This window comes from Scyliorhinus torazame, chromosome 19 (genome assembly GCF_047496885.1).
Source record: "Scyliorhinus torazame isolate Kashiwa2021f chromosome 19, sScyTor2.1, whole genome shotgun sequence".
NCBI classification, from domain to species: Eukaryota; Metazoa; Chordata; class Chondrichthyes; order Carcharhiniformes; family Scyliorhinidae; genus Scyliorhinus; species Scyliorhinus torazame.
In genome coordinates, this window is record NC_092725.1 from 6,687,974 (window position 1) to 6,711,105 (window position 23,132).

Here is a 23,132-nt window from a genome sequence, read left to right on the forward strand (position 1 = left end):
TGTCAGAGGGTCAATACTGAGGGTGTGCTGCACTGTCAGAGGGTCAGTACTGAGGGAGTGCTGCACTGTCAGAGGGTCAGTACTGAGGGAGTGCCGCACTGTCAGAGGGTCAGTACTGAGGGAGTGCTGCACTGTCAGAGGGTCAGTACTGAGGGTGTGCTGCACTGTCAGAGGGTCAGTACTGAGGGAGTGCCGCACTGTCAGAGGGTCAGTACTGAGGGTGTGCTGCACTGTCAGTGGGTCAGTACTGAGGGAGTGCTGCACTGTCAGAGGGTCAGTACTGAGGGAGTGCTGCACTGTCAGAGGGTCAGTACTGAGGGAGTGCTGCACTGTCAGAGGGTCAGTACTGAGGGAGTGCCGCACTGTCAGAGGGTCAGTAGGGGGTGCCGCACTGTCAGAGGGTCAGTACTGAGGGAGTGCCGCACTGTCAGAGGGTCAGTACTGAGGGAGTGCCGCACTGTCAGTGGGTCAGTACTGAGGGAGTGCTGCACTGTCAGAGGGTCAGTACTGAGGGGGTGCTGCACTGTCAGAGGGTCAGTACTGAGGGAGTGCCGCACTGTCAGAGGGTCAGTACTGAGGGTGTGCTGAACTGTCAGAGGGTCAGTACTGAGGGAGTACCGCACTGTCAGAGGGTCAGTACTGAGGGAGAGCCGCACAGTCAGAGGGTCAGTACTGAGGGAGTGCCGCACTGTCAGAGGGTCAGTGCTGAGGAATGCTGCACTGTCAGAGGGTCAGTACTGAGGGAGTGCCGCACTGTCAGAGGGTCAGTACTGAGGGAGTGCCGCACTGTCAGAGGGTCAGTACTGAGGGAGTGCAGCACTGTCAGAGGGTCAGTACTGAGGGAGTGCCGCGCTGTCGGAGGGTCAGTACTGAGGGAGTGCTGCACTGTCGGAGGGTCAGTACTGAGGGAGTGCTGCACTGTCAGAGGGTCAGTACTGAGGGAGCGCCGCACTGTCAGAGGGTCAGTACTGAGGGAGTGCTGCACTGTCAGAGGGTCAGTACTGAGGGAGTGCCGCACTGTCAGAGGGTCAGTACTGAGGGAGTGCTGCACTTTCAGAGGGTCAGTACTGAGGGAGTGCCGCACTGTCAGAGGGTCCGTACTGAGGGAGAGCCGCACTGTCAGATGGTCAGTACTGAGGGAGTGCCGCACTGTCAGAGGGTCAGTACTGAGGGAGTGCCGCACTGTCAGAGGGTCAATACTGAGGGAGTGCCGCACTGTCAGAGGGTCAGTACTGAGGGAGTGCCGCACTGTCAGAGGGTCCGTACTGAGGGAGTGCCGCACTGTCAGATGGTCAGTACTGAGGGAGTGCCGCACTGTCAGAGGGTCAGTACTGAGGGAGTGCTGCTCTGTCAGATGGTCAGTACTGAGGGAGTGCCGCACTGTCAGATGGTCAGTACTGAGGGAGTGCCGCACTGTCGGAGGGTCAGTACTGAGGGAGTGCCGCACTGTCAGAGGGTCAGTACTGAGGGAGTGCCACACTGTCAGAGGGTCAGTGCTGAGGGAGTGCTTCACTGTCAGAGGGTCAGTACTGAGGGAGTGCCGCACTGTCAGAGGGTCAGTAATGAGGGAGTGCCGCACTGTCAGAGGGTCAGTACTGAGGGAGTGCTGCACTGTCAGAGGGTCAGTACAGAGGGAGTGCCGCACTGTCAAGGGTCAGTACTGAGGGAGTGTCGCACTGTCAGAGGGTCAGTACTGAGGGAGTGCTGCACTGTCAGAGGGTCAGTACTGAGGGAGTGCCGCACTGTCAGAGGGTCAGTACTGAGGGAGTGCCGCACTGTCAGAGGGTCAGTACTGAGGGAGTGCTGCACTGTCAGAGGGTCAGTACTGAGGGAGCGCCGCACTGTCAGTGGGTCAGTACTGAGGGAGTGCCGCACTATCGGAGGGTCAGTACTGTGGGAGTGCCGCACTGTCAGAGGGTCAGTGCTGAGGGAGTGCTGCACTGTCAGAGGGTCAGTACTGCGGGAGTGCTGCACTGTCAGAGGGTCAGTACTGAGGGAGTGCTGCACTGTCAGAGGGTCAGTGCTGAGGGAGTGCTGCACTGTCAGAGGGTCAGTACTGAGGGAGTGCTGCACTGTCAGAGGGTCAGTACAGAGGGAGTGCCGCACTGTCAGAGGGTCAGTACAGAGGGAGTGCTGCAGTGTCAGAGGGTCAGTACTGAGGGAGTGCTGCAGTGTCAGAGGGTCAGTACTGAGGGAGTGCCGCACTGTCAGAGGGTCAGTACAGAGGGAGTGCTGCAGTGTCAGAGGGTCAGTACTGAGGGAGCGCCGCACTGTCAGAGGGTCAGTACTGAGGGAGTGCCGCACTGTCAGAGGGTCAGTACTGAGGGAGTGCTGCACTGTCAGAGGGTCAGTACAGAGGGAGTGCCGCACTGTCAGAGGGTCAGTACAGAGGGAGTGCTGCAGTGTCAGAGGGTCAGTACTGAGGGACTGCCGCACTCTCAGAGGGTCAGTACTGAGGGAGTGCCGCACTGTCAGAGGGTCAGTACTGAGGGAGTGCCGCACTGTCAGAGGGTCAGTACTGAGGGAGTGCTGCACTGTCAGAGGGTCAGTACTGAGGGAGTGCTGCACTGTCAGAGGGTCAGTACTGAGGGAGTGCCGCACTGTCAGAGGGTCAGTACTGAGGGAGTGCCGCACTGTCAGAGGGTCAGTACTGAGGGAGTGCCGCACTGTCAGAGGGTCAGTACTGAGGGAGTGCCGCACTGTCAGAGGGTCAGTACTGATGGAGTGCCGCACTGTCAGAGGGTCAGTACTGAGGGAGTGCCGCACTGTCAGAGGGTCAGTACTGAGGGAGTGCCGCACTGTCAGAGAGTCAGTACTGAGGGAGTGCTGCACTGTCAGAGGGTCAGTACTGAGGGAGTGCTGCACTGTCAGAGGGGCAGTACTGAGGGAGTATTGCGCTGTTGGATGAGGTGTCTAACCGAGCACTCCCCGGCTGCCCTCTCAGGTGAGGTGGGACAGATACCCCGGCCTCCTTGGGCCAATGATTGTTCCTCAGGCCAAGTTGCAGGTGAATAAAAGATGGTTGGCCTGGGCGTTTATCACATCGTCGTCAATGGGATCTTCCTGTGTATCCACCGGGTGCCAGGTTTACCAGGCTACGACAGGGACTGCACTTCGAAAGCACACTCTGTTGGGCTGGTTTAGCACAGGGCTAAAGAGCTGGCTTTTAAAGCAGACCAAGGCAGGCCAGCAGCACGGTTCAATTCCCGTAACAGCCTCCCTGAACAGGCGCCGGAATGTGGCGACTAGGGGCTTTTCACAGTAACTTCATTGAAGCCTACTCGTGACAATAAGCGATTTTCATTTCATTTTCAGTTCTTGACTGGGTACAAAGTGGTCTGCGATGCCTGGTGGGGTCTGGGGTCCGAGTGAGAGAGGGCGCCGAAGCGACAGGATGGAGCGGAGTGTCCGTATTCGAGTTGGGTGCGATCCCGACAGGGTCTGTGCGTGGGCGGCTATCTCACCGGCTCATTTCCCCGTTGCAGGTTACGTGGGCTGCGCTACCGTAGGGGCTGCGGCCTGGTGGTTCATGTATGCTGAGGACGGCCCAGGAGTCACCTACCACCAGCTGGTAAGCCTTATGTTCTTCGCCTGCCTCCCTTCAGCCTGCCCCCCTGCCTTCCACCTGCCATGCCCCATGATCAAACGGCCAGAAAATACCAATGTCAACGTTAGCCCTGTCACAGCGCAGCCTGACCTTTGGTCACCAGGGCGGCGCTGTGTTTCCACCAGCCTGTCAATCCCACACTGGTCTCCCAATCTCATCCCAGAAAGCGATGGAAATAATCCCCTCACGCCTCACAAACTCAGCTGTATCGAACTGCTTCTTGAAGTTTACAATGTTTTGGCCTCAACTACTTCCTGTGGTAATGAATTCCACAACCGACCTCTCTCTGGGTGAAGAAATGTCTCCTGATCTCTGTCCTAAATGGTCTAGCCCGTATCCTCAGACTGTGACCCCTGGATCCGGACACCCCCCACCATCGGGAACATCCTTCCTGCATCTACCCTGTCCAATCCTGTTCGAATTTTATAGGTTTCTATGAGATCCCCCCTCATTCTTCTGAACTCCAGCGAATACAATCCTAACTGATTCAACCTCTCCTCCTACGTCAGTCCCACCATCCCAGGAATCAGTCTGGTGAACCTTCGCTGCTCTCCCTCGAGAGCAAGAACACCCTTCCTCAGAGAAGGAGACCAAAACTGCCCACAATACTCCAGGTGTGGCCTCACCAAGGCCCTGTACAATCGCAGCAACACATCCCTGCTTCTGTACTCAAAACCTCTAGGAATGAAGGCCAACATACCATTAGCCTTCTTTACCGCCTGCTGTACCTGCACGCTTACCTTCAGTGACTGGAGTAGGAGGACCCCCAGGTCCCGCTGCACACTCCCCTCTCCTAATTTATGGCCATTCAAAAAAAAATCTGCCTCCCTGATTTTGCTATCTAAGTAGTTAACCTCACATTTATCCACATTAAACTGCATCTGCCATCCATTTGCCCACTCAACTCAACGTGTCCAAATCACACTGAAGGATCTCTGCATCCGCCTCACAGCTCACCCTCCCACCCAACTTGGCGACATCTGCAAATTTGGAGTTATGGACATTTAGTTCCCTCATCTAAATCATTGATCGATATTGTGAATAGCTGGGGTGCCAGCACCCCAGTGAGATACCCTGTGGTATCTCACTAGTCACTGCCTGCCAATTTGAAAAGGACCCATTAATTCCTACTCTTTGTTTTCTGTCTGCCAACCAGTTTTCTATCCGCCTCAATACACTGCCCCAGTCCTATGTGCTTTAATTTTACACACTAACGTCTTATGAGGGACTTTGTTGAAAGACGCCTGAAAGTCTAAATAAACCACATCCATTGGTTCCCCTTCTTTAACACTAATAGTTACATCCTCAAAGAACTCCAAAAGACCCGTCGAGCCTGATTTCCCCGTCACAATTCCGTGCTGACTCTGTCCGATCCTGCCACTGTTTTCTTAGCGCTCTGCTATCAAATCTTTGATAATGGATTCTAGAATTTTCCCCACTCCTGGCGTCAGGCTTACTGGTCTGTAATTCCCTGTTTTCTCGTGATCTCCCTTTTTAATTAGTGGAGTTACATTAGCTACCCTTCAATCTGCAGGGACTGTTCCAGAGTCTATAGAATCCTGGAAGGTGGCCACCAATGCATCCACTATTTCCAGAGCCACTTCCTGAAGCACTCTGGGATGTAGATTCTCAAGCCCTGGGGATTTATCCGCCTTCAATCCCATCAATTCCCCAACACCATTTCCCTGGAACCGATGTCCTGGGGGGAGGGGGGGGGGGGTGGTTGCTAGTGCTGTTGGGGAGGGTTTAAACGAATGTGGCAGGGGGATGGGAACCGATGCAGGAAGTCGGAGGGAAGTAAAACGGGGCCAGAAACAAAAAGCAGGGAGGGGGAAAGTGTAAGGCAGAGAAGCCATAGTCAAAAATCAAAAAGGGCCACAGTACAGGGTACAGTGACTGAGGAGAGTGCGAAAGGGGAGGTGGCCAATGCAGGATTGAGGGTGTTATACCTAAATACGCGCAGTATACGGAACAAGGTAAATGAGCTTGTTGCGCACATTGAAATTGCGGAGTTGCATTGTTAGTAAGGAATGAAGTTAAATCGATAGCAAGGAGCGATATAGGATCAGAAGGCAGAGAATCTCTGTGGGTAGGGTTGAGGAATCGCAAAGGTAAAAAGCCCCTGATGGGAGTTATGTACAGGCCCCCGAGCAGTAGTCAGAATGTGGAGCAGAAAATAAATCAGGAGATCGAAAAGGCATGTAAAAAAGGCAATATCACAATAATCATGGGGGACTTCAATATGCAGGTGAACTGGGAAAATCAGGTTGGTCGTGGATCCCAAGAAAAGGAATTTGTGGAATGTCTAAGAGGTGGGTTTTTTGGAGCAGCTTGTGACAGAGCCGACTAGGGAACAGGCAATTCTGGATTTGGTGATGTGTAGTGAGGCAGACTTGATTCGGGAACTTAAGGTGAAGGAACCTTTAGGGAGCAGTGACCATAATATGTGGGCAGCACGGTAGGACAAGTGGCTAGCACTGTGGCTTCACAGCTCCAGGGTCCCAGGTTCGATTCCCCGCTGGTTCACTGTCTGTGTGGAGTCTGCACGTCCTCCCCGTGTGTGCGTGGGTTTCCTCCGGGTGCTCCGGTTTCCTCCCACAGTCCAAAGATGTGCAGGTGGATTGGCCGTGCAAATTGCCCTTAGTGTCCAACAAATTTAGGAGGGATTATTGGGTTACCGGGATAGGGTGGAAGTGAGGGGTAAGTGGGTCGGTGCCGACTCGATGGGCCGAATGGCCTCTTTCTGCACTGTATGTTCTATGTTCTATGATAGAATTCACCCTGCAGTTTGAGAGGGAGAAGCTGCAATCAGATGTAACGGTATTACAATTAAATAAGGGTAACTACAAAGACACGAGGGAGGAGCTGGCCAGAGTTGATCGGAAAAGGAGCCTAGAAGGGAAGACAGTGGAACAGCAATGGCAGGAGTTTTGGGGGGTTATTAGGGAGGCACAACAGAAATTCAGCCCAAGGAGGAGGAAACATGCTAAGGGAAGGACAAGGCATCCATGGCTGACGAGGGATGTCAAGGACAGCATAAAAGCTAAAGAAAAAGCAGACAATGTGGCGAGGATTAGTGGGAAACCAGAGGATTGGGAAGCCTTTAAAAGCGAGCAGGGGACAACTAAAGCAATAAGGGGGGAAAAGATGAAGTACGAGTGCAAGCTGGCGAGTGATATAAAGGAAGATAGGAAGGGATGTTTTTCAATATATAAAAGGTAAGAGAGAGGCAAAAATAGACATTGGACCACTGGAAAATGTGGCTGGAGAAGTAATAATAGGAAACAAAGAAATGGCAGAGGAACTGAATAGTTACTTTTCATCAGTCCTCACGGTGGAAGACACCAGTGGGATGCCAGAGCTCCAGGAGAACCAGGGGGCAGAGGTGAGCGCAGTGACCATTACTAAGGAGAAGGTTCTGGGGAAACTGAAAGGTCTGAAGGTGGATAAGTCACCTGGACCGGATGGACTACACCCCAGGGTCCTAAAAGAGATAGCCGAGGAAATTATGGAGGCATTGGTGATGATCTTTCAGGAATCACTGGAGGCAGGAAGGGTCCCAGGGGACTGGAAGGTGGCGAATGTAACACCGTGTTTAAGAAGGGAGGGAGGCAGAAGATGGGAAATTATAGGCCGGTTAGCCTGACTTCGGTCATTGGTAAGATTTTAGAGTCTGTTATTAACGATGGGATCGCGGAGTGGCTGGAAGTGCACGGTAAAATAGGACTGAGTCAGCACAGCTTCGTCAAGGGGAGGTCATGTCTGACAAATCTGTTAGAGTTCTTGGAGGTGGTAACAAGGAAGTTCGACAAAGGAGAACCAGTGGACGTGATTTATTTAGATTCCGGAAGGCCTTTGACAAGGTGCCGCATGAGAGACTGTTAAATAAGTTAAGAGCCCATGGTGTTCAGGGTAAGATCCTGGCATGGATAGAGGATTGGCTGACTGGCAGAAGGCAGAGAGTGGGGATAAAGGGGTCTTTTTCAGGATGGCAGCCGGTGACGAGTGGTTTTGCCTCGGGGGTCTGTGCTGGGACCACAACTTTTCACAATATACATTAATGATCTGGAAGAAGGAACTGAAGGCTCTGTTGCTAAGTTTGCAGATGATACAAAGATCTGTAGAGGGACAGGTAGTATTGAGGAAGTGGGGGGGGGGGGGGGGGGGGGGGCCTGCAGAAGGATTTGGACAAGCTAGGAGAGCGGGCAATAAAGTGGCAGATGAAATACAATGTGGAAAAGTGTGAGGTTATGCACTTTGGAAGGAGGAATTTAGGCATCGACTATTTTCTAAATGGGGAAATACTTCGGAAATCAGAAGCACAAAGGGACTTGGGAGGCCTTGTTCACGATTCTCTTAAGGTTAACGTGTAGGTTCAGTCGGCAGTTAGGAAGGCAAATGCAATGTTAGCATTCATGTCGAGAGGGCCAGAATACAAGACCAGGGATGGACTTCTGAGGCTGTATAAGGCTCTGGTCAGACCCCATTTGGAGTATTGTGAGCAGTTTTGGGCCCCGTATCTAAGGAAGGATGTGCTGGCCTTGGAAAGGGTCCAGAGGAGGTTCACAAGAATGATCCCTGGAATGAAGAGCTTGTCGTATGAGGGACGGTTGAGGACTCTGGGTCTGTACTCGTTGGAGTTTAGAAGGATGAGGGGGGATCTTATTGAAACTTACAGGATACTGCGAGGCCGGGATAGAGTGGACGTGGAGAGGATGTTTCCACTTGTAGGAAAAACTAGAAGCAGAGGACACCATCTCAGACTAAAGGGACAATCCTTTAAAACAGAGATGAGGAGGAATTTCTTCAGCCAGAGGGTGGTGAATCTGTGGAACTCTTTGCCGCAGAAGGCTGTGGAGGCCAAATCACTGAGTGTCTTTAAGACAGAGATAGATAGGTTCTTGATCAATGAGGGGATCAGGGGTTATGGGGAGAAGGCAGGAGAATGGGGATGAGAAAAATACCAGACATGATTGAATGGCGGAGCAGACTCGATGGGCCGAGTGGCCTAATTCTGCTCCTATGTCTTATGGTCTACTAATATTGATCTCCTTCAGTTCCTCCCTCTCACTAAACCCTGCGTTCCTCAACTTTTCTGGTATCTGATTTGTGTCCTCTTTTGTGAAGAGAGAACCAAAGTATATGTTTAGTTGCTCAGCCATTTCTTTGTTCCCCATTGTAAATTCCCTTGTTTCTGACTGTAAGGGACCTACATTTGTCTTCACCAATCTTTTTCTCTTCACATACCGATAATAATTTTAGAGCTGGTTTTAGTGTAGTTGGCTGGACGGCTGCTCCGTGATGCAGCGTGATGTTCGAAGGTTCAATTCCCCGTAGCAGCTGAGGTTATTCATAAACTTGCCCCTCGCCTGAGATGTGGTGTTCCTTAAATTAAATCATTAGCAGTCAGCTCCCCCCCCCCCCCCCCCCCCCCCCAACCACCAAAGGGAAAGCAGCTGGAACTATGGCAACTTTAGTAACTTTTACAGTCAGTTTCTACGTCCCCCACAAGCTTACACTCGGACTGTATTTTCCCCTTCTTAATCAATCCCTTGGTCCTCCTTTGCTGAATTCTTTTTTTTTCTTTAAATTTAGAGTAGCCAATTATTTTTTCCAATTAAGGGGCAATTTAGAGTGGCCAAGCCACTTATCCTGCACATCTTTTTGGGTTGTGGGAGTGAAACCCACGCAGACACGGGGAGAATGTGCAAACTCCTCACGGACAGTGACCCATAGATTATCATAGAATTTACAGTGCAGAAGGAGGCCATTCGGCCCATCGAGTCTGCACCGGCTCTTGGAAAGAGCACCCGACCTAAGCCCACACCTCCATCCTATCCCCATAACCCAGTAACCCCACCCAACACTAAGGGCAATTTTGGACACTAAGGGCAATTTATCACGGCCAATCCACCTAACCTGCACATCTTTGGACTGTGGGAGGAAACCGGAGCACCCGGAGGAAACCCACGCAGACACGGGGAGGATGTGCAGACTCCGCACAGACAGTGACCCAAGCCAGAATCGAACCTAGGACCCTGGAGCTGTGAAGCAACAGTGCTAACCACTGCGCCACCGTGCTGCCCCTCTTTGCTGAATTCTAAACTGCTTCCAATACTCGAGTCTTGTTTTTCTTTCTTGGCCAATTTGTATGCTTCTTCCTTGAATCGAATGCTATCCCGAAATTCCCGAATTTCCCTTGTAAGCCACGGCTTGACAAACGTTCCTGTTTTACTTTTGTGCCAGACAGGAATAAACAATTGTTGCAGTTCCCCCTGTTAAGGTGAAATGTTCCCGGTTTCCCACAGAGAACAGGAGGAACACACCACGGCTTTGAGCTCTTCTGTCATTACTTAACCCCTTAAATTAAACCTTTTGGAAAATACTTGAAAATACTTTTTTTTTAAAATCAATTTAGTGTACCCAATTAATGTTTTCCAATTAAGGGTCAATTTAGCGCGGCCAATCCACCTACCCTGCACATCTTTGGGTTGTGGGGGCGAAACCCACGCAAACACGGGGAGAATGTGCAAACTCCACACGGTCAGTGACCCAGAGCCGGGATCGAACCTGGGACCTCGGCGCCGTGAGGCAGCAGTGCTAACCCACTACGCCTCTGTGCTGCCCTAACGTAAAGATACTTAAGAGTCCAAGGAGACGCACAAGGCTTAGAAATCGGAAATACCATTCAGCCCCTCGAGCCTCCTCCGCCCTAAAACGAGCCTGTGGCTGATCTTTCCCTTCCCCCGCACTCGCACCATCTCCCCTAGATTTCCCCCCTCAGCGGCCAACTATCTCTCGAGCTCAGTCTGGGATCTACTCGGTGTGCTCTAATCTATCTTGACGTTGATAAGGTTCTTGATTCTGTTTCCACGTTTTCTTTCCCCAGTCGCACTTCATGCAATGTACAGAAGAGCATCCTGAATTCGAAGGAATCGAATGCGATATCTTTGAAGCGTCTGAACCAATGACCATGGCTTTGTCAGTCCTCGTGACAATTGAGATGAGCAACGCACTTAACAGGTAAGTGATTGCCACCTCTCTGTGTGATGTCGAACCCTGGTTCCTCTCCAGGGCAGTGTATATCAAGGAAAAGGGGGAGGCCCATTCAGCCCCCCTCCAGCCTGTTACACAGAAACAGGAGGAGGCCCATTCAGCCCCTCTCCAGCCGGTTACACAGGAACAGGAGGAGGCCCATTCGGCCCCTCTCCAGCCTGTTACCCAGGAACAGGAATAGGCCCATTCAGCCCCTCTCCAGCCTGTTACACAGAAACAGGAGGAGGCCCATTCAGCCCCTCTCCAGCCGGTTACACAGGAACAGGAGGAGGCCCATTCAGCCCCTCTCCAGCCTGTTACACAGGAACAGGAGGAGGCCCATTCAGCCCCTCTCCAGCCTGTTACCCAGGAACAGGAGGAGGCCCATTCGGCCCCTCTCCAGCCTGTTACACAGGAACAGGAGGAGGGCCATTCGGCCCCTCTCCAGCCTGTTACACAGGAACAGGAGGAGGCCCATTCAGCCCCTCTCCAGCCTGTTACACAGGAACAGGAGGAGCCCCATTCAGCCCCTCTCCAGCCTGTTACACAGGAACAGGAGGAGACCCATTCAGTCCCCCTCCAGCCTGTTACACAGGAACAGGAGGAGGCCCATTCAGCCCCTCTCCAGCCTGTTACACAGGAACAGGAGGAGCCCCATTCAGCCCCTCTCCAGCCTGTTACACAGGAACAGGAGGAGGCCCATTCAGCCCCTCTCCAGCCTGTTACACAGGAACAGGGGGAGGCCCATTCTGCCCCTCTCCAGCCGGTTACACAGGAACAGGAGGAGGCCCATTCAGCCCCTCTCCAGCCTGTTACACAGGAACAGGAGGAGGCCCATTCAGCCCCTCTCCAGCCTGTTACACAGGAACAGGAGGAGGCCCATTCAGCCCCTCTCCAGCCTGTTACACAGGAACAGGAGGAGGCCCATTCAGCCCCTCTCCAGCCTGTTACACAGGAATAGGAGGAGGCCCATTCAGCCCCTCTCCAGCCTGTTACCCAGGAACAGGAGGAGGCCTATTCAGCCCCCCTCCAGCCTGTTACACAGGAACAGGAGGAGGCCCATTCAGCCCCTCTCCAGCCTGTTACACAGGAACAGGAGGAGGCCCATTCAGCCCCTCTCCAGCCTGAACACAGGAACAGGAGGAGGCCATTCGGCCTCTTTGAGCCCTGTCTACCTGTCCGTCAGAGAATCATCGACCTGTTTCTGAAGCCCCACCTCAGTTCCGTAACCCGTTAATGCCCGATCCCCAAAAAATCTATCCATCTCTGTGTCAGAATATCAGCTTAATACCCCCAGCCATCACATTTATTTCCGAATTCCACTCCCTTTAGGTGAGGGACTGTTTTCGGACACTGTGACCTGAATGGGAAAACTCAGATTTTGAGTTTCTGTTCCTCTTTTTCTGGACTCGCCCCATCCCCACCAGAGGCCGACCCTATCAGATCCTTTTATTGATCTTAATCCCTGCGATCGGGATTCCCCCCCCCCCCCCGCCCCTTTTTAATCTTCCGGACTGGAGAGAACGTAAGCCTTGTCTCTGCGACCTCGCCTCGGATTTAACCGTTTTAACCCCCGGGATCGTTCTGTGCAATAATACCGCTGTCGAAGGCGCGGTGCCCAGAATTGAACACGGAGCTGTGTGCAAACCGCTGGAACTACTCTTATGTGAGGTCTATTGGGAATTCATTGGGCCGCCTCTGCCTCACAGCACCCATGATGACTCACCTCTTAAATGGCAATGCAGCCATTAAACTCTGAGTGACCATGGAACAATTGAGCTCTGAATGACCGCGTGGCGGTTAAACTCTGACTGACCACTCAACAATTGAGCTTTGAATGACCACGGCAGTTAAACTCTGACTGACCGTGCAACGGTTTAGCTCTGAATGACCACGCGGTGATTAATGTCCGAGTGAACCAAACAGATCGGTTTGGTGTTCAACGAAGCTCAGTTGCCCTTTACTGGCGGAACAATACATTGTGTATTACTTTTGTTTTGCTGCTTTTTATATTTAATATTTGCTTACAGCTCTCTCTCTGTCCTTGTTTCTTTGTAGCCTATCAGAGAACCAATCTCTGCTCAGGATGCCGCCATGGTTGAATGGCTGGCTGCTGGGTGCCATCTGTCTCTCCATGTCTCTCCACTTCTTCATCCTCTATGTTGACCCAATGCCGGTAAGTTTCAACCGGTCGATCGCCACTGGGCCTTTTGCGACCTTCAGCTTCACGCTTGATCACTCTGAATGAGGAGGTTCTAATAGGGGTGCTGTTGCCCCCTGCCCTGCACCCACCCTCCACCCCTTCCATGGCCCCCATAGGTCTTCACTGGGTCCCATCTGGCCTGAGCACCCATTTCAATTGAGTGACCACACGACGATTAAACTCTGGCTGACCACGTGGCAATTTCACTCTGAATGACCGCACAATGATTTAACTCGGCATGACCATGCGGCAATTTAACTCTGGACGACCGCGCAACAATTAAACTCTGGCTGACCACGTGGCAATTTCGCTCTGGATGACCGCACAATGATTTAACTCGGCATGACCATGCGGCAATTTAACTCTGGATGACCGCGCAACAATTAAACTCTGCATGACCATGTGGCAATTTCACTCTGGATGACCTCACAATGATTACATTCTGGGTTAACACTGTTAGCTGCTGCTGGTTATGGACTGACTCCGTGTTTTTGCTCTCCCACTTTGAGCTCCTGAGCCCCATAAACAACTCTTCACTGTTTTAACAATTTCACAACTTGTGAAGAATCAAATCAGAAGACCATCTGCTGGTTCCATTGTCCTTCCATCTCACTCTCTCTCTTCCTCTCTGCCCATTCATCTCAGTACTTTCGTACCTCAAATCTGAGTCAACAAATGTTCCGGACAAAACACTCAAACTCGCAAACTATCGTACAACAATCTTCTCTCTTGTACCTTACCAAATTACCCCAACGTATCAAAACTCCACTACAAAGAGTATCAGAAGTTATATTACATAAAGTCTCAAAACTGTTCAACAAAAGGGGTCAGAATTCACGGCTTGTACCTAAATACCTCCCATTAAGAGGCGAGGTGAGCAGGCTCCCTCTTGGTGGATTCCGATGTCCTCTCTGAGACCCAGACCCAGGTCGCTGCTCCTGACAACGGTTGTCCCTGCAGAAGTCCCTTTGCCTCTGCTCCTTGCACAGACCTTTCTGATCATGCCCTTAGTCACGTACTCGCAGGACAGGCACTAATCAATCACTGTCTTTTTCGGTGACGAATGCTGAAGGAGTCGTGTCTCTCTCAGGAGTCATACTTCTTTCAGGAGCATGCCACAGGAGTCTGTGTTCAATCACCGTCTGTTCAAGGCTCACAGCAACAGCCACTTTCCAATCAGCTCCTGTGCCTGTCTGTCACTGCAGACCACCACAGACTTCCCGTTCCCACAGTCCTTCACCTGATGAACAGTTAGCTCTATTAACCATCAGGCTTTGCTGGTGACTTTACCGATACCCATGAGGCTGCAGAACATCTTCACCCCCTCCTTGCACCAGTGCACCTCACCTTTCGGCATATATATCTCTGTATATTTTCACACCTCTCCATCTATCTGTTCAACGTCATCACTCTTGCTCTCTATTCATCCCTTTCAATACATCTCCACCTCTCCATCTCTCTTACCTCCTTCTTTATTAACTCAGACAGAAGACTTTTGATATTTTCTGGTAAATTGGTATGGTACAATAGAGGATAATTTGCACGTTTGAGTGTTCAATTCAATCTTGAGGACAAAAACATGGGGTGAGTCCATCACAGGCAGAAGCTGAAAATGTTAGCTCCGGGTTTAATCCTTGAGCGGTCATTCAGAGTGTAATCGTCATATGGTCACGCAGAGTTTAATTGTTGCGTGGTCACTCAAACGTTAATTGCAATGGATGAAAGGACTCAGAAGGGCCCCAGTGAATACCCCTCAGGCGCATCCCTAATTGCCCCTTGAGAGGATGTCGGTGCGCCGCCATCTTGAACTGCTTGATTCCTTGTGGTGTAGGTACACCCACCATGCTGTTATGGAGAGTTCCAGGATTTTGACCCCAGCGACAGTGAAGGAACGGCCGATATATTTCAGTCAGATGGTGTGTGTGTGTCGGGTGGAGTGGGGGCTCGGAGGGGGGACTTGCAGGCGGTGGGTGCCCCTTGTCCCCACTGCCCCTTGTCCCTCTGGGTGGGAGAGGTGGCGGGTTTGGAAGGTGCTGTCGAAGGAGCCTCGGCGAGTGGCTGCCGTGCATCTTGTAGACGGTACACACGGCTGCCGCGGTGCGTCGGTGGGGGGGGGGAGCGGGTGTGGAAGGTGGGGGTCAGCGTGTCGATCAAGCGGGAGCTGCTTTGTCCTGGAGGGTGTCGAGCTTCTCCAGTGTTGTTGGGAGCCGCACCCATCCAGGCAACTGGAGAGGGTCCCATCACACTCCTGACTTGTGTCCTTGTAGATGGTGGACAGGCTTTGGGAGGGCGCTCAGGAGGTGACTCAGTTACTTGTGGCTTGATTCCCAGCTTTCTCGGTGGCGGGTTTGTGATGAGCTGCTAAATGTTGTGCGTGGAGTGATCTCAATGTTTTTCTCTCTCTCTCTTCAGCTCATCTTCAAGTTGACTCACCTGACAATCACGCAATGGATTGTCGTGGTAAAGCTCTCGTTCCCTGTCATCCTCATTGATGAAGTCCTGAAGTTTGTCGCCCGCAACTATCTTGATGGTAGGCTACCCCTTTAACCCCTGCCGAGGGTCGGCAGTGAGCGGGAGGGCATGCTCGAGATGGAGTGCATCAACGAGCAGAAAGCACTGGATAAAGTGCCCCACGGGTGGCTTGCTTGAGGTGGATGTGGAGTGCATGAACGAGCAGGAGGTGCTGGACAAAGTGGCTCACGGGAGGCTTGCTTGAGGTGGATGTGGAGTGCATGAACGAGCAGGAGGCGCTGGACAAAGTGGCTCACGGGAGGCTTGCTTGAGGTGGATGTGGAGTGCATGAACGAGCAGGAGGCGCTGGACAAAGTGGCTCACGGGAGGCTTGCCTGAAGTGTATCACCTGTGAAATGAATTTGCCCATTTTCATTTGGGCCTTAATGGACATAAGATAGAGGCATTCCTGAAGTGTGTAAACACGCAGAAGAAACTGGATAAAGTGCCTTACGTAAGGCTTGCTTCAGGTGGATGTGGAGTGTATGAGCTAGCAAAGGTCACTGGATAAAGTGCCTCATGGGAGGCAACGGGATGCGGACGATGTTCGTGAGGCCGGAATTGGAGGAGGGCAGAGATCTTGGAGGGTCGGTGGAGGTGACAGATATAGGTAGGGCGGTCAGTGGGAGAGGTGGCGGGATTGGACCGTGCTGTGGCAGGAGCCTCGGCGAGTGGCTGCGGCACGTCTGTAGACGGTACACACGGCTGCCGCTGTGCGTCGGTGGGGGGGAGGGAGCGGACGTGGACGGTGGGAATTAGCGGGTTGAGGGACTTGGAGGAAAATGACAATTCTTGGGGACATGATGCACTATTCCTGTATCTCATTCTGCTTTCTCTTTCTCTCTCTCAGTAAAAGAACACAGTTAAGAAGTGAAGACACCGAAGAAGAAAAGTGATATATAAATAAATATTTATATATATATATATAAAAATAAATACAGACTAAGAGAATAAAAAGGAAAACAAGAAGGCACGAATGTAACGTCATCTAAAAAGCGTGCGATAATTCCTCGACTCCTGTTTGGATGACACGCGAAGGGACGAGAGAGGCGGGGGGGGGGGGGGGTTACGGCTGTTGTCTGACTGCATGTTCCCGTTGGTCTGACCTGTCCCGACCCCTTCAAGGGAAATTGTCCCGGTGTATATTTTCTTTAGAAAAGGAACGCCCCCATCGACCGCGTAACCAAAGGTGCCGTGCATGCCAGAGAAGGTAATTCCTCATTGATTCCGTGGGCGGGGGATGGGGGGAAGCAGAGGCAACGGGGGCATTAAAGATATAGGCTACCCTGCGGGTCCCTCCCTCGAAGAGACCCTCACGGAGAGAGCGAAGGACTCCTGCAGCGCCTGCCTCGCTTTCCCTGATGGGACTTGGGCACCTTAAACCACTGTAGCGCACAATGACTTACGAGACCTAATTTTCCCACCCCCCCCCCACCCTTGCTCCTCCACCTTGCCCAGACTCACCACCCAACACCCCCACCCCCTGGTGTCCCTCACCGACAGTCTCCCCACTCCCATTCCCCACCCGCCTGCGTTAATGGACTGGGTTTATGACATAGGAATCGAATAAAACATACAACGTGGCTTGTTCGCTGGTCTCCCCGCCTCTTCTGTGACCTTCCCGACTCTCCCGCTCGTGGAGTCAGTTTGTTTGCCCGTAACACATTTGCACGCACACATCCCCAACGCGTACCAGGGGTCTTCCTGCAGAAGCTCAGCGCGAGACGCAGAGGAGGAAGCAGGGACAGGCCACCATGAGCTCGCTCAAAGATGGGGGCTTTTGAGGACCATCTTCAAGGAGCAGAAGAGAGGCAGAGGGAGGCTGAGCGGTTTAGGGACGGAGTTCCCGGGCTTAGGGCCCCGACTCTCTCAGGCTGCTGAAGACGCCGCCCACAATGGCGGAGCAATGGGAAGCGGGCGGGGATGCTGGAGCGGCTGGAATTGGAGGAGCGCAGAGATCTCCAAGGGTTAGAAACGGTTACAGACAATGAGAGGGTTGTAGGGTCTGGAGGAGGTTACAGAGATAGGGACGGTTGTAGGGGCTGGAGGAGGTTACAGAGATAGGGAGGGTTGTAGGGGCTGGAGGAGGTTACAGAGATAGGGAGGGTTGTAGGGGCTGGAGGAGGTTACAGAGATAGGGAGGGTTGTAGGGACTGGAGGAGGTTACAGAGATAGGGAGGGATGTAGCGGCTGGAGGAGGTGACAGAGATAGGGAGGATTGTAGGGGCTCGAGGAGGTTACAGAGATAGGGAGGGTTGTAGGGGCTGGAGGAGGTTACAGAGCTAGGGAGGGTTGTAGGGGCTGGAGGAGGTTACAGAGATAGGGAGGGTTGTAGGGATGGAGGAGGTTACAGAGATAGGGAGGGATGTAGCGGCTGGAGGAGGTTACAGAGATAGGGAGGGTTGTAGGTGGTTACCGAGATAGGGAGGGTTGTAGGGGCTGGAGGTGATTAGAGAGATAGGGAGGGATGTAGGGACTGGAGGAGGTTAGAGAGATAGGGAGGGTTGTAGGGACTTGAGGAGGTTAGAGAGATAGGGAGGGTTTTAGGGGCTGGAGGAGGTTACAGAGATTGGGAGCATTATAAGGGCTGGAGGAGGTTAGAGAGATAGGGAGGGTTTTACGGGCTGGAGGTTACAGAGATAGGGAGGGTTTTAGGGTCTGGAGGTTACAGAGATAGGGAGGGCTTTACGGGCTGGAGGGGTTACAGAGATAGGGAGGGTTGTAGCGGGTTACAGAGAGTGAAGGTTTTGTAGGGACTGGAGGAGGTTACAGAGATAGGGAGGGATGTAGCGGCTGGAGGAGGTGACAAAGAGATAGGGAGGGTTGTAGGGGCTCGAGGAGGTTACAGAGATAGGGAGGGTTGTAGGGGCTGGAGGAGGTTACAGAGATAGGGAGGGTTGTAGGGATGGAGGAGGTTACAGAGATAGGGAGGGATGTAGCGGCTGGAGGAGGTTACAGAGATAGGGAGGGTTGTAGGTGGTTACCGAGATAGGGAGGGTTGTAGGGGCTGGAGGTGATTAGAGAGATAGGGAGGGATGTAGGGACTGGAGGAGGTTAGAGAGATAGGGAGGGTTGTAGGGACTTGAGGTTAGAGAGATAGGGAGGGTTTTAGGGGCTGGAGGAGGTTACAGAGATTGGGAGCATTATAGGGGCTGGAGGAGGTTAGAGAGATAGGGAGGGTTTTACGGGCTGGAGGTTACAGAGATAGGGAGGGTTTAGGGTCTGGAGGTTACAGAGATAGGGAGGGTTGGAGGGGGTTACAGAGAGAGGGTTGCAGGGGGTTACAGAGATAGGGAGGGTCTCCCTGAGAGCGAGGGTTGTAGGGCGTTACAGAGATAGGGAGGGTTGTAGGGTTACAGAGAAAGGGATGGTTGTAGGGGGTTACAGAGAGTGAGGGTTGGAGGGGGTTACAGAGATAGGGAGGGTTGGAGGGGGTTACAGAGAGCGAGCGTTGTAGGAGGTTACAGAGATAGGGATGGTTGTAGGGGGTTACAGAGAAAGGGAGGGTTATAGGGGATTACAGAGATAGGGAGGGTTGGAGGGGGTTACAGAGATAGGGAGGGTTGGACGGGGTTACAAAGAGCGAGGGTTGGAGGGGGTTACAGAGAGCGAGGGTTGGAGGGGGTTACAGAGATAGGGAGCGTTGGAGGAGGGTTAAAGAGAGAGGGAGGGTTGGAGGGGGTTTCAGAGATAGGGAGGGTTGGAGGGGGTTACAGAAATAGGGAGGGTTGGTTACAGAGATAGGGAGGGTTGGAGGGGGTTACAGAGATAGGGAGGGTTGGAGGGGGTTACAGAGATAGGGAGGGTTGTAGGGGGTTACAGAGAGCGAGGGTTGTAGGAGGTTACAGAGATAGGGAGGGTTGTAGGGGGTTACAGAGAAAGGGAGGGTTGTAGGGGATTACAGAGATAGGGAGGGTTGGAGGGGGTTACAGAGATAGGGAGGGCTGGAGGGGGTTACAGAGATAGGGAGGGTTGGAGGGGGTTACAGAGAGTGAGGGTTGGAGGGGGTTACAGAGAGCGAGGGTTGTAGGGGGTTACAGAGATAGGGAGGGTTGTAGGGGGTTACAGAGATAGGGAGGGTTGGAGGTGGTTACAGAGATAGGGAGGGTTGGAGGGGGTTACAGAGATAGGGAGGGTTAGAGGGGGTTACAGAATTAGGAAGGGTTGAAGGGGGTTACAGAGATAGGGAGGGTTGAAGGGGGTTACAGAGATAGGGAGGGTTAAAGGGGGTTACAGAGATAGGGAGGGTTGAAGGGGGTTACAGAGATAGGGAGGGTTGGAGGGGGTTACAGAGATAGGGAGGGTTAGAGGGGGTTACAGAATTAGGAAGGGTTGAAGGGGGTTACAGAGATAGGGAGGGTTGAAGGGGGTTACAGAGATAGGGAGGGTTGTAGGGGGTTACAGAGAGCGAGGGTTGTAGGGGGTTACAGAGATAGGGAGGGTTGTTGGGGGTTACAGAGATAGGGAGGGTTGGAGGGGGTTACAGAGATAGGGAGGGTTGTAGGGGGTTACAGAGATAGGGTGGGTTGTCGGGGGTTACAGAGAGCGAGGGTTGTAGGGGGTTACAGAGAAAGGGAGGGTTGTAGGGGGTTACAGAGATAGGGAGGGTTGTAGGGGGTTACAGAGATAGGGAGGGTTGTAGGGGGTTACAGGGAGCGAGGGTTGTAGGGGGTTACAGAGATAGGGAGGGTTGTAGGGGGTTACAGAGATAGGGAGGGTTGTAGGGGGTTACAGGGAGCGAGGGTTGTAGGGGGTTACAGAGATAGGGAGGGTTGTAGGGGGTTACAGAGATAGGGAGGGTTGTAGGGGGTTACAGAGATAGGGAGGGTTGTAGGGGGTTACAGAGATAGGGAGGGTTGGAGGGAGTTACAGAGAGCGAGGGTTGTAGGGCCATTTTGGATTTTGGAAACATGGATGAGAATTTTAACCTCAAGACATCGCTGGACTGCGAGCTGGAGTTGGTGACCCAAAGTCCAGACTCTCCGGTTGGGGGGGGGGATCATCCTCTCAAGTTGAATCTGCGAAACGCTCGAGTCTTAATAGTTATTTTATTAAAACATTTTTTTTTTACCTATTAAGAGGCAATTTAGCGTGGCAACCCACCGGCGCACATTTGGGTTGTGGGGGTGAGACCCTCGCAGCGAAGGGGAGAATGTGCAAACTGCACACGGGCAGCGACCCAGGGCCGGGATCGAACCTGGGACCTCGGCGCCGTGAGGCAGCAGTGCTAACCCACTGCACCGCCGTGCTGCCCTCGAGTGGTACATATTTCAATCAGATAACCTCTCATCCTTTTACCTCCTTGCCACGGAATCCTCCTCCTGGGCTCATTCCGTAATCCCCAAAGCCAATGCAGCAATGTGCGGCATTAAAATAAATTATTACGAAAAGACGTTCATATCCGGGCAAGGACTTGCAAGAGCCTTCAACAGATCACACTTTATTTTAATAAAAAGGAGAGACAGCTCGAATGACTAGCAGCCTTGCTGACCAGCAATGAGTCTCTGAATGGCTGGAGAAAATATTCCTTGAGGCTCACCACCACCTTTTGAGAGTGGGTTTGGGGATGAGCAACAAACGCGGATTGCAACATCCCATGGACAAATAATCCCCTCCAGTGGTAATGTTAAGCGAAACTTGACAAGCAAAAAAAAAGGTCAAATCACAAGAACGCCGGGGTCATTACAAAGTACATTTGGGTAATTTTGTTTGGAGTTTGTTTATTTTTGTTTGCCCCTCGGTGTGAAGCATTTTCCGGGGCATGTGAAATGTCAGTTACTGGGGAAAAAAGATGCTCTTGGTGAAAGAACTGCCCACCCAGTGGCAAGTACGACAGCAGGGGCGATTGGTTGGCCCTGGGTCAACGTTGTTCTTTTGAAGTGGCTTATTCATCACAGTGTTGTTTGTGGGAGCTTGCTGTGCACAAAACAGTTTCCATGTTTCCGACAATGGTGATTACACTTTACCAGGCGACTCGACGATCTTCGATGTGACTGCACTTAATCTGTCTTCCGTCGTCAGGTCAGAACGGGGACGATGACTGCACCATGTTCAGCACCATTCGCGACTCCTCAGATAATGAACCGTCCCTGTCCAAATGCAGCAAGTAGACCTGGACAATATCCAGGCTCGGGGCTGACAAGGGGCAAGTTACATTCGCGCCACACAAGTGCCCGGCAATGACCGTCTCCGACAAGAGGGGATCTAACCATCGCCCCTTCTTCAATGGCATTACCATCGCTGAATCCCCCACAATCAACATCCTGGGGGTTCCCATTGACCAGAAACTGAACCCAGCCACATAAACACTGTGGCTCCCAGAGCAGGTCAGAGGCTGGGAATCCTGCGGAGAGCAACTCACCTCCTGACCCCCCCCCCAAAGCCTGTCCACCATCTACAAGGACACAAGTCAGGGGTGTGATGGGACCCTCTCCACTTGCCTGGATGAGTGCGGCTCCCAACAACACTCGAGAAGCTCGACACCATCCAGGACAAAGCAGCTCCCGCTCGATCGCCACGCTGACCCCCGCCTTCCACACCCGCCCCCCCCCCCCCCCCCCCCCACCGACGCACCGCGGCAGCCGTGTGTACCGTCTACAAGATGCACGGCAGCCGCTCGCCGAGGCACCTTCGACAGCACCTTCCAAACCCGCCACCTCTCCCACCCAGAGGGACAAGGGGCAGCAGAGGCCCGGGAACACCCACCGCCTGCAAGACCCCCGTCCGAGCCCCCCACCAACCCCCCCCCCCCACACACACACCATCCTGACTGGGAAATATATCGGCCGTTCCCTCACTGTCGCTGGGTCAGAATCCCGGAACTCCCTCCCTAACAGCACTGTGGGTGTCCCGACGCCATAAGGGAGTGGGGTCAAGATGGCGGCTCACCCACCACCTTCTCAAGGGGGCAAATGCCAGGCCCGGCCAGCGAGGGCCCCCGACACCCCACGGGCCATTTTAACGGCCCGCGCGGCGGAGGGGCGTACCTGGGCAGGTGGACTCCAGCGGGGCCCCGTCTGTTGAAACGCTTGGCGGAACCGTCGGAGGTCAGGGTCAATAAAACACTCTCTTCAGCGATAATGAACCGTTTATTAATAAAACGCTGCGACGCTCTGCTCAACCTCCGGGGGGGCGGGGGGGGGGGGGAGACGGGACACCTTCGGGGGAAATCCTTTACAAAGGTCATCGGGGTCAACGCGTCAAAATCATCTCGCGTCCATAACTCCTGCAGGCACATCTGTGTTTCCCCCCCTCCTCCCGGTGGCTCCCTTGTCAACTCGTCCCGTCTCCCAGCATCAGCCCCTTCACCCCTCTTCCACCCTCCGCCCCTCCCTCCCTCCCTGCGTGAACCTGCCCCATCTCCCAACTTTCCTCCCAACGTTCGATTTAGAAAGGTTAGCTGGATCGTGAGGGACCCCCCCCCCCCCACACATACCACAAGACTCCTTTGCCCTCAATCGAGCCGGAGAGTGACCCTCTCCCTCACCTCCGCCTCCATCGAGCCTGTGGCTAATCCTCTCCCTCAGCTCCGCCTCCCCCTCCGCCCCTCCCCTCGATTCCCCCTCTCAGCATCCAACACTCCCTCGATCTCAGTCTGGGATCCACTGGCCGACGGAGCGACAGTTCTCTGGGGTCGGAGACGGTGGGGGGGGGGGGGGGGGGGGGGGGGGGGGGGGGGTTAGATTTCCAAAGATTCACATCACTCCGAACAAAGGCATTCCGCCCTCGTCTCAGTCTAAGATGACCGATCCCCCTTCTCTGGAACTGGACACAGCG

General features: G+C 53.1%; 1 protein-coding gene across 1 annotated transcript in view; it reads left to right on the forward strand.

Moving 5' to 3' along the window:
* Positions 1–16,946, forward strand: part of LOC140395993 (sarcoplasmic/endoplasmic reticulum calcium ATPase 1) — a 165,179-nt gene extending 148,233 nt beyond the window's left edge. The window contains exons 18-22 of the mRNA XM_072484029.1: positions 3,486–3,571; positions 10,497–10,630; positions 12,701–12,818; positions 15,258–15,375; positions 16,207–16,946. Coding sequence (XP_072340130.1) covers positions 3,486–3,571; positions 10,497–10,630; positions 12,701–12,818; positions 15,258–15,375; positions 16,207–16,223 — 473 coding nt within the window. The 3' untranslated portion in view covers positions 16,224–16,946. The remainder of the gene's footprint in view (positions 1–3,485; positions 3,572–10,496; positions 10,631–12,700; positions 12,819–15,257; positions 15,376–16,206) is intronic.
* The last annotated feature ends 6,186 nt before the right edge of the window (positions 16,947–23,132 follow it).